Genomic DNA, 12,401 nt, shown 5'->3' with positions numbered 1-12,401 from the left:
AAAACTTTCATGGAGTTATTATTATTATTAGTTCATATAAACAAAAAGGGGTGTTTTTAAAACTTATCAGCTAAAAGTATATAGCTAATAATTTCTTAGTTTTTATAACTTTTTAATTAATTCTTTAGCTTAGCTTAACACATAGCTTTAGCTTAACACATATGCGTGATGGTGTGATAATTGTATAATTTTTTTTTCAATGATTAATGATATGATATACGAATTAACATACTCCATCACAAGAAAATTGCTTGGCTCAGAAATAAATGAATTTATTTTGTTCGAATGAATTCATAAAATGTAAAATATTGTAATTTCAATGGAATAACACTCAAAAAGGTCACAGATTGAATTAAACCATTTAAAAAGATGATAAATGAATATGTAAGGCCCGTAATGGCATACGAGGCATTGGCATCGTGCCATATCAAAAATGCAGCCGAGTACGCCTGCATACTATTTTGTTAAGATCATTTCTCGTGAAAAGCGTCGGGGCTCATCTATCAACACGTCAAAAGGTAAGGCTTCTGGATAATCTTTCAAGCTATTGTTCATATTTCATAGTAGATAGCTACGATATTCTGCAATTCAGATAAGTTTATAAATGCATCGTTTATTTGCAAAGAAAGTGGTTCATTTAGATCGATTAATTATAATCAATAGGTGTGCGAGATCTCTTGGAAAAGTTGTTTTTTTTTTAATTATAATCGCAGAGTCGGGGCATATACAAATGGAAATTGACATTTACGTAGAGGAAAACCAGTAATGAACGAACAGTTGTAAATAATCTAATCCACCTAATAACCAAAAAAAAAACAAATAGATTGACGGGCTAATCAGTAGACATAAACATACAAAACAGGAATTAATGATGAGATCAGACTTATGTCACTTGTATCAACAAGATTTGAATTCGCAAGGTTTACGACGCTGAGTGTGCAATGATGTAATGTTTTTGGAAAGCCAATTAACCTTGATAGTAGATAAAATAGTCCGCAGTAAAAGATAATGTTCCCTCATCGCTCCGTGGTGATGTGACCAAATATATGATAACATTATTGTAATGGGAAATCAGATAACACTTTCTTAAAAATTTCTATATTATTTATAGACTTTACTGCAAACTATATCATACTATCATATACCTACGTAATCTAGTTTTCTCAACTAATACAAAATCCACAATCCGCTATCACAATACGAACTTGGCCTACATATGAAGTTTGATCGATGCCTTCGTACGGCTCTGTGGAAATTAACTCGACGTTATCAGCAGATACCCCACTTTTCAAAAGAAATGTGAAATCTTATTAATAAAAAGTAAATTAGGTAACAACAATTAGGTTAATTACAATAAAGCCTTTATATTTCCATTACAGACGAACACAATTTGCCAAAAAGATGCAAAAGCGATATAGTTTATTTGACTACTTAGATCTTCTTATTAAAAGTGTTACCAGTATTTTCATATTTACTGAAAAGCGCACAAGCCTACTCCTTCCTTCTGATTAAAATTATGACATGGCTTATTCTCAAGAGTTTGTAAGTACAGTACAACCCAATGGTAAGAAGGGACATCCTTTTCTAAAACATTTATTGACAGGCAAGCAGGTAATTTCCAACAAATATTACGGCGTAAACACTGGCAATATTGCTTCTATAGCTATAGGCTGATAATGTCAGTATATGTCGTATGTAGATTACTTGTACTATGCGAGTGCTATATGTATATTAAGATTTAAGACGCAAACGAATGTATTGTGAACGAATCCGCGCGTGAAGTTAGTTGAAGTAATAAAGCCGTGTTAATCTGGTTTCTATAGCATTAATGAAACATTAATACGGTTTTAGTAGCGATTTTCATTGGAATCGTAATTTAACCGCCAGCCACACGCCACTGCTTTACGACAATAACATTAGTTTTTCTTTTAATTTAGGTCAATCACTAGATAGCATTGTAAAGTTATTCGTAGAACATCTTCATGGCGTTCCTGTTTAACATCCTACAATTACACTACATGCTAGGACCCAAAATGGGTATCAACTTTAAAGTAATTAAAGTTTGATTCTGCTTATACAATCATGTTTAAGGTATTATTATTTATAATAATACATAACTTCAATCCGGTCAAAATAGTGTTTTATTTAAATGAATAAAAGTTATGTCAATCAAAGACAATACTATGTTTAAGGTAACCAAGGCAAACGCTAAAACAATAGATGTTAGACTGTTTTTAATTAGAAATTTTAACACTAAATCCATTCGCTCATTGCAAATTCAGTTTATACAAAAAAGCTTACAGGACCTTTTTAAAACGCAAACGGAAAAGCCAGTGATTAATCCAAGCCATTCAATATGATTTTCGTATTGCGAACGAGAACGGTTCAGTGAACTTCGATCGATAGAGCGAGCGAACGTTTGAATGATCAAATTTTCACGCGAACCGAAATATCTAATTTGGGCACGAGAGTTCGTTTGATTATCTCCGTTCATTTTAGAGATCAAAGTAATTCGTTGTTTTATTCATTTCGATACGTCATGTCTAAACAGAGCCTTGAGAAAAACGGTTTTGTTGAGTTTCAATTTGTTGCCTCATGTAAGAAATTAACAAGTGTTTCTGTAATTTAAAAGATATAACAGTGTTTTCTCAGAGTATACTCAGAGTAAAGTTTTTTATGAAGTCTAATCCATGGCAATAATGTTCGACGTACCCTCAGACATTATCGTGCCATCATGTCACGATGCCTATCACCAACTACTATGGAGCCCTGATCAATCCACTAGATTAGGCAGGCTTCACTTTGTTTACGATAGGAAAATTTATTTTCTAAAATTCCAGCGTATTTTGAATCTCACAATAAGCGTAGTGAGCGAAAGTTTTGTCGAAGATCTAAACAGATTCGATATTTTTTATAAAAAGGAATAAATATAAAAAAGAGTTATATTTTGTAATGGTATAGATATAAAGATGTTAATATAGTGATATTGAATTAGTTGCATTCGCCTATTCTCGTCGGTGCAACCTGGTTGAGACTGTCATGATTGAGTATCCCATTTCACTTAAGATCCAGGAATTAAGTTTACATGCCAAGGTTTATTATATTTTATATTGTATTATTAAACTTTTTTTGAAACTGATGTTAGTACAGATACTAAAACTTGAAAAAATATTCTATCTGATAATAATTACAAAAATTCTTTGTGTCAGAATGATGAATGAACCTTACAGTCATTTTTCACTTACAATAGTTCCAATGAGGCAGAACATTCATTTGTATTACGAAATGAGCAAGCCCGAAATAAGGGAAATGTACCTCAGAATGAATTTTTAATTTTAAAACAAATTATCGGTTATAACGATCGAAATATTATCAGCGTGGGGCAAGCGAACGTGCAAAATCAAATTTGGAGCAAGACAACTCTCAACAAAAACTACGATAAAGTAAAAAAGTTCATTTAAAATCTCCACTACGTGAAATAACAGTTGTAATAACGAACAACAAAACAAGCCGACTACGGTACTGTAAAAACTCCAAAACTTTTTCTAACAACTTTAAACAAACTCGAAAAACTAAATAGAAAACTGCTACTACGAGTATACTGAAATGTACATACAGAATACTTTGAACATAGATTTTTCCACTTGATAAAGTTCACGTTCCAATAAAAAAAATGATAATATAATTTCCTAATGTATTCAATCCTGAACATACGTGTAATATATTATGTTTACCTTGTATATATAGAATATATATGTACAGGAGTTGAGCGCTGAAAGTTCACGACCTCAGAGTGCTATTTTTGACATTTGGCCAAACTTTAGAATTAATTGCGATACAGAAATCGCGAATTGTATAAGTTTAGTTCATTAACAAAGTCCCGAAACTGAAGTTATACATCTCTTTGAACGAGAATACATAATTAGCTCGTATTTGTGTGAGCGAATTTTAGAATACCCTTGAGTGTGAATATCGTGGTAAATATATACAAGCTTTAGCAAAGGTAGTAGCTAGATAAAGTGACGAGCATTAGCTATTTCAAGCAGCTTTGTAATACAATAATACGATATACTCAATGGACTCTAATTACTGACTCTATTGTATTAAACTGGAATCAACCGCTCATTATTTAATTTTAAAATAAATTACGTAAGTCAGGAAAAGCGATTCACAAACTTTGCTGTGGAATATCTAATTAGGTCAAAACGATAAAAAGCTCTCCTTCGTCTTCTGGAATGTGGATGTCGTAGTCCATTGTGAATAACTAATTTGCCGGTTATAATTATGCTACTTACCATCCGTGGGTGAGGTGTAAAGTTTCTTGCAGAGTTCCTGTGGGCCGCCGAGCGCGTTGATCTTCGCTATTCCTTCCGCGCCGCGCGTCTCCATCAGCTCGCGCAGCTGCCGCAGCGTCACCCCATATTGGGCGGGCCGCCCCTCCACCGTCGCCATGGTGCCGGGCTCGCGGCTCCTGCCGCCACCACGCCCGACCACCCACTAGATCTGGAACAATTTATATACGTTAATAAAAACTGGAATGTAGAAAATACCATCTTTGTTTCTTTCAACCCTTCCTCTATATCCATAATACGCACACGTTGCCACATGTCTGTGTCGCTTCTTCTAGTTACAGTCAAAACTGTTACATATAACGATATCGAAGGATCTACTAATATTTGGTCGTAAAATCCGATAGTCGTAACAGCCGATGACGTTGTTATTAAGATCCTAATACTAATGATATAAAATGATAATAATAGAATTCAGCCGGGACCTTTGATTTTGGCCAATATAACCGGTATGTTGCTCTAAACGGCGTCGTCGTAAACAGTTTTGACTGTATATCTAATTCATTTCACTAATAATCTTATAGCCTATAATCGGTAACTTTAACCACACAAATTAGTTGTAATGTGAGTAATACGGGTAAGAGTTTATTTGTAAACCCTCCTACACGTCAATAAGAATTATGAAAAACGTCAAATCGAAGGCTATTCGATAGCAGGCACTCATGAAAAGCAAACAACATGACAAGCATTGCCCTCTAAGCGACACGAAAGGCACAACGTTGTTAGGTTAGGATAATATACTTGTATAGACTTGTGTTTTGTTTTTGCTTCGACAAAAATATCTTGAAACCTAAAATATTAATATATTCATAGAGAAAAATACTTATTTTTCTCATATCAATTATTATGCAAATATTTTCATGCTGCGCTAATTAAACCAGCTTTATTATTCATACCACTCGGCTATCGAAAATAGCATAATCACCACAATAAAACTACCTTACAGCAATTATCGTTGGTTAAGTTAGGTAACTTATTTGAATGCTTAAAGTTGATGCAACTAAAACTTGGTATTCAAATAAAGCGAACTTGTTCTAATACTCTTAAAACTTCCTATGATATTTCAGGCTCTGCAAGCTCTAGGAAATGCATGCGACTAAATTCGAATAAATTTGAAACCAATTTTCGATATATCATAAAGTCAGTTGACACAAGTAGGCTTTCCTTTATTGACATACACAAACAATCAAATAAGTTTTATAACAAACCTGCCCTACTTCAAGCGTTTAATAAAAGATTGTTACTTATTAAAATAAATAAACTCCGATGATACAAATTCCACGGAACTAGCTAGTTTCAAGTTGAGTCAAATCTATTTGAATCTGCTTAAATTGGCCGAGCTGTGTCTGCGTTTCATGAAAATCTAACCAACTCCAGCACGTCCTGTTGACGACATGTAAATAATTCATGAGCCACTCTGCACCACCGCAATCCAATACTGGATCCAAGTTTGGTTCATTTCAATGCCTTATAACTTTGTAAAAGGAAACAGAAATGTTGGAAACCAAATAAAAACTAGACAACCTATCAAAAATGTATGTAGGGAAAGTATTCTTAATTCATAAGTTGCGCCATACAATTTAAGTATAACTATAAGAAACCTTGGTATTTTTTTAACTAAAATCGACTGGATGTGAACAAATGTAATTTTTTATATTATTTTAACCGCTAATTTAACTTTGTACCTTGTAGATCCCTTGAGAGTAAGCCGATTTCTAAAAAACTACTGTGCTCAATTACTAACGATCATTAGTAGATTCCTCTCGTGAGGGAGACAATCATGTTCGCAACGTGCCAACTTTGGCCCGCTACTATTGACCTATAAACCTATTTATCACGCGAAAACGAATTTATATCTTTGACAGCTCAGCGTCAATGTATTTATTACATTTTTAATGGACATGCTTTTTCTAAATTTTCATACAAAACTAGCTACCCCGCGAACTTCGTTTCTCCTATTTTACTTAGCCTATCTTTTTAGTACATACCAACATGGAACATTTTGCTTTGCTACCCCAGAGACTGTTCGGTTAAAGATATCAGTAGCCGATTCTCAGACTTATTGAATATGCATAAAAAAATCATAAGAATCGGTCGAACCGTTTCGGAGGGGTATGGGAACGAACATTGTGACACGAGAATTTAATATAATGAGTTCGTTGAATAGTTATCTTTATCTTCCTATGCATTAAATTCATCATAAGTTGCATGAATCGTGTGAAATATAATGAATAATCAGCATTAAATATTTTTTTATTTCACTAGATATGTGTGCTGCTTATTATTGACTAATCGATTTAAAACCATTCCGTCCATTACAGTTCATACAAAAGGCAGTGCACAATTAATATTTTATTGTCGGTTTCAGCCACAAATCACTGATTCTACTCGACTTGATTCATTTGGTAACCTGCAGCATATTGACAATAACTAGCTATTCAACGTGGATTTGTGAAATTCTATTTATAAGTACAAATATAACCGATTGATTGCCAAAATATTTAAACATTATTTGTATATTATTATCATTTTACTATACTATAGAACAAACAATTACATTTTAATTATTAAATTATAAATAAAAGTGCAAGTAGTAACTTACATAAATTTTTCCTAAATATTACATCAAAATGTTGTTTATATTTATTAGTTTTTTCTTATGAAAAATATTATAAGGTTAATGTACAATCAGCTGATACATTAAACTTTTATCTTGTGGATTCAAGCATCCTAAAGTTAGCATGATAGAGCGTACGATCGCGTGACAAGTACGCCTTAACCGCACCTAGACCATTTTTAACCACCTTACTACGAAACTAACAAATGAAAAATGTCTCCATAAGTGTCAGACCAGCGAGTATATTTGTAAGACTGATATCGTGCCACAAATCTGAACCTCAGCTAAAAAAAAATTGTAACTAACTAGGTAACTCCCTCGATCTTGCGTTCAAACCCCGACTGTGGATCAATAATTCCATAAGTGCAATTAACACTCACGCGTACGAAGAAGAAAATCACAAGAAACACTTTTCAAAAAAAGGAAAATACAGTGATTGGAATGGACTATAAGTAACGTTGCGTCAAGTTAAGTAATCAAAAATGCTGACTTGGCTCATACAAATTTCAGAAACAGGTAGGGCCTCAGTAAGAAGCACCTACATATATTGAAGTTCCAAGGTGTATCTAGAATCTAATAGACCAAGTTAAACGCATTCGATAATCAATAGCTAACTCTGCTTTTATTGGAGGCGAGAACTTGTAACGAGATTACAGTTAGCACTAACTGACAGAGAAGTTTACTGGATATATCCTGAAGTTAGGGTTGGTTTAAACTTAAGTAATACTTTAAGCGCTAAGTTAAATATAACAACTAGGGATACTAAGGAGATTACTTACTAAAGATATGTCAATAAAACACGACAAATGTTAACAAGCATATATTAAAATGATGTAATTAAACTACATCCAAAGTGAATATTGTAAAAAATTTAAAAACGATTTATTCTGAAATTATGACCTTTCAAACACTATTAAATGTTTCATATCATGTTAATATTACATTTGTAATTGTTTATAATGACAAAAACATTTTGAAACAAATACAAAACCATCGTACACAACACAGTATCTGTGATAGACAGTGGCCTGATTAGGTCTCTTGGGAAGCGCTAAGTGCGGTTAGAGTGCTCAGAATGAACTATTCTACTAGACGAGATCTATATACTTTTTATTATTCCTTGTGAGACAACGAATATTAGTTTTTTAGTCCCAACATCCTACTTTGTTCACGTTTTAAGATAACAAGCCAACGTACAATGTAATTAATCATTTATATATTTAAATTATTAACCAATGAAAAATATTCGCATTTAACATAGAAGGTCTGTTTCAAATCAAAGGACCAGCACTTAATTTCATAACTTACACTTTGAAATGAAACCTCAAGGCTTATATTGAAAGACAATGTAATTGGATTGCATCCAAGTCCATATCGAATGGCCATAAAACTATGACGGAAAATCTAAAAAAACGGAACTTTCTTTCATGAAAAAAGTTTCATCCGATCCGACATCTAATATTTCAATAAGGAACTGTCTTAATATTTCAGTAAAGTAATATAATCAGGAAAAAAGCCCTAATACTGTATAAATCAACGAAATAAAATCAAGAGACATACAAAACTGTAGGTCCACAGCAACAACAAATCGTGCTTAAATTTATCTACAAGAAAAAACAGTACCTACCTAAACGTACGCAGACACCACTAGTATTATTTCGTCCTGCTATCCTGGCAATTTAATCGAAAATCTATCGCGTCGTCAAAGAGATTTATCAGGTTATTTCGAGCTAAAGCCGCAGACTACGAGATAGTCTGATAAGCGATCACATCGCGTGGTGCCGACCCCTATCGAAGTTTTATATCCTGTGTCATTTTACATACATTTACTCGATTACATAGCCTGTTGGATTAGTAAGCGATAGGATATACCAAAAGTAAAGCGAATTTACCTAAAATCCACGTGCCACATTCAATTGGCAAGAAGGTTGAATAACGCCGATAACGTATTCAGTTCATGCGCTGCAACCCATTCGCTAGTCACACTATATTGTGGCTCAACTGACACAATAAACCAACCAATAAATCTCTTCGACAACTGTTATGAACAAATATCGTTACTATTATTTATACTCTACTTGTTCTTCTACTAAAAATCATTTAGTTTATTTATAGTTCCTAAAAAAATCGAAACAGTAAATAAAGCAATACAATAAAAGAGGGAAGATTTAAATAGCTACAAACATTTGAGTTTTCAATGTCAGATTAAAAACTACTTTAACAGGAATAGTAATAGTCGTAATTTCTACGAGTGGTAATGTCTTTTAAAACTATTTAAGATATAGAATTCAAGTGCTTTAGGTTTTAGTCTAAGCAACCGAGTTAAAAATTAAAATTGAAATGGTATCTTTTAAGATAAAATACACAATTTAAATTGTTAGCATTTGTATGTAGTTGGTTTTCCTTTTAAGCCGTCAATTAAGAAAAGAAAGCTAACTGGAATTCAGTCACCGTGGTTCCACACTCCATATACGTGAAGTTATAAATCATAGCACGTATCAAGTGGAAAATCTAGTTGGTAAGTATGCGGCCGATGACACTAAGAAAAAGTACACCCATAGATGGAATACACCGGAACTTCTGCATATTAAAGGCTTTTTTACTATGTTAATTAACAGGTTATGAAAATTTTTAATCATTGAAATATTAAAATAACTTTTTCCAAATTGTGTTGAAACAAATTATATCTGTAAATTAAGCCGTTCTACTCTTAAGCAAGTTTGTTTGATATTTCAGCCCCAAGACGGCATGCAACGAAGGAGTTAGAATAATGAGTTGAGCTGATAAATCTTTGGACCAAACGCTTGCCAAGATAACCATCTAATTCGCTTCAAGTTCGTTAAAAGTTTGACGAGCAACTTTACGTTACCGCTTAGGTCTTATCGATGTATAAGCAGGTTCATAAACTAGTTTCTTAGAAGGTGCAGTACTATTTTAAGAAGGCAAGGACATGTGTATAGTCTTGTAATATATATAATTATATAGTGTAAAATGTGAACACTATATTAGTATGCAACCATCACAATTGTGTTCGGATTCATTCTCATTTTAAAGACACAGTTTTGATTTCTAACATACGAATGAATTATTAATTTCTGTATTAATGAATAAGTAAATTTAAAAATCAAATGTCATCCAATAAATTTAAGTTATTCAATAATTAATGTAATAATTCAACTTTATCAATGTTTGACATTATCTCGCTTTAATATTTTTGGTATATCACACCCAGAGCTCGTGCAATTAAATTCGAAGTATCATGAACAAATTATAAAAAAGAATTGTTGCAAAAAGTGGTAAACTACAATTACTCAAATTAACTTTGCCGTGGAAATACTACATTAAATTGTATAAATTTTTATTTTCTTTTGTTGGAACCTCGCCTCACTTAAACAATGGTGCTCTTGGGAGCTGCCCCGAATGTTGGTAAATAAAAAGGCAGAACCCTCAAGAGAGCACCCGTGTTGGTGAATAGGTTGAAAGGGTACTGAGAACTGAAATTTCTATATTATCTTCATTTATGAGGAATTAGAGATTTTAATCTAATTATTTTATTTAATAAGGAATGATGCAACTTTCATTACACAAGCATAAATGTAGATATGATTAATTACACAACAAATTTAGACATAAGCCCTTCGTGCTAATTCACCACTGCGCCTTACTAAAGTATGCGGGCATTATGAAGGCGTAATCTATATTTTTCATTAGTATTCCGAGTGAGCGCTACTAATGTATTCTGACCACAAAGAGTGACGCCAACACGAGGATAACTCAACTGGAATTTGTTAAGTCAAGTGAATAAACTCACTTTAGCATTTCCTTAAAGAATTTGATTTGAAAAATATTCTTACAAAGAGAATTATAGCGAGAAAAATATAAAATTTATTTTGTGCTCAATCGTTCGCTGTCGTCGATCTTTACTTAGAATGTTTATGTCAACTATTTTCACGTACGAAATATTAAATATTCTAATACTAGCGGCCCGTCCCGGCTTCGCTCGGGTGGACATTTAGTTTTAAAATATTTTTGTAGATATTGATATGTTCTTTAATATTGTTAAACATTATTTTGTTCTAACATCAATAGTATTCGAAGCGCATGCGATGAAAGATATTTTATAGGCATTTTTTTACACCTTGGGTACCATTATTGTAGTTTTAGTAGGGATCCTTATTATTCTTGCCTATATTAATCAGGGATAATGTAGCATTCAAATGGTGAAAGAATTTTTAAAATCGGTCCAGTACTTTTTAAGCCAATTCTTAACCAACATACTTACATACAAATGTTTCCTCTTTATAATATTAGTATAGGTATCATTTAAAGACAACTGACATCAGTTTAACCCTTACGGACGCTAAATATCATTCTACATTATCTATTTAAAAGTACTGGAGTGACCTTAAAAAAATCATATTTGAGAAGCAAGACTATGAAATCTTCAAAGCAAACATGAATGATTTCTGTTCCTAATTAAAGATGCGATAACTGAATCTACAAAATTTACTCAATTATTAATACTAATGTTGGCGGGTTGCCCAGCCCACCGCAAAAAGCCTGAAAATATATGCAAGGAAAGCACAAACACTCCAAACAATCTTTTGTTATCAAAGCAAGTCATTACAGATTCCCTGTGCCCTGAAACAACTAAATCTACATATTTTACAATGAGTTTTTCCCTACAAAGCTGTCACTTTGTACCTTGTGTAATTTAAAAAAGAATCCTATTAAATGTCAGATTTCTTCCTTTCTTCTTTGATGATTGACTCCGCTTTCATTGTAAAGTAAATATATTGAATTGCAAGTGAAAATCGGTTTAGCATTAAGAAACTTATTGGTTCAAAAATAAAAACTCGTTCATATTTAAAATTTCAATTACGAGATGAGCACTAAATAATATCACGGCACCTGCAATACCACGACACAACAGGTTGTAGAAGCTTAATTACATTTAATTGAAATCAAAGCAAACACGAGCATGGAGGACGGCAATTCTAGCTTTCTAATTAAGTGCAAGACACAGGTGTGATACATAATTCGTATGAGCTTCGCCTAGTCTGTGTTACGTGGTGCACGGAAATTGAATTTAAACTACCATTTACATTGTATCACATGCAATCATAATCCAGTGTTTTTAAAGCCCAACGAAAAAGCGATTTGTTTGTCTGTGTGAATTTGAATAACACAAAGACAATTCATCGATATATTAACACACTCGAAAGTTAAATAAAAAAATTAAAACAAGTGATAAATCAAAGTAATGTTATGAAAGCTTTTTGATAGTGATATTCTTAAATCATTTTTGCTTGGAAGTTTAAATTTCTGTTTAAAATAGGACACAGAAATTGCAATCGGTTGCGAGTGGCATCAATGGGTGACAGTGACGTCTGATTGCACGTCCAATATCAATCTGACGGGATGCGGGCGACTAA

The 12,401-nt window shown here is 32.9% G+C and overlaps 1 protein-coding gene across 17 annotated transcripts in view; it reads right to left on the bottom strand.

The window, feature by feature from the left end:
- LOC125059038 (plasma membrane calcium-transporting ATPase 3) overlaps nucleotides 1-12,401 on the bottom strand; it is an 89,880-nt gene that overhangs the window by 37,242 nt on the left and 40,237 nt on the right. For all 17 annotated transcript variants that reach the window (XM_047663194.1, XM_047663196.1, XM_047663201.1 and 14 more), the window contains one exon: nucleotides 4,296-4,503. In XM_047663194.1, coding sequence (XP_047519150.1) covers nucleotides 4,296-4,452 — 157 coding nt within the window. In that variant the 5' untranslated portion in view covers nucleotides 4,453-4,503. The remainder of the gene's footprint in view (nucleotides 1-4,295; nucleotides 4,504-12,401) is intronic.

The sequence above is a fragment of the Pieris napi genome, chromosome 19, assembly GCF_905475465.1.
Source record: "Pieris napi chromosome 19, ilPieNapi1.2, whole genome shotgun sequence".
In the NCBI taxonomy this organism is placed as follows: Eukaryota; Metazoa; Arthropoda; class Insecta; order Lepidoptera; family Pieridae; genus Pieris; species Pieris napi.
Note: the sequence above shows the minus strand (reverse complement) of the source record. Positions and strands in the feature narration are given on the sequence as shown.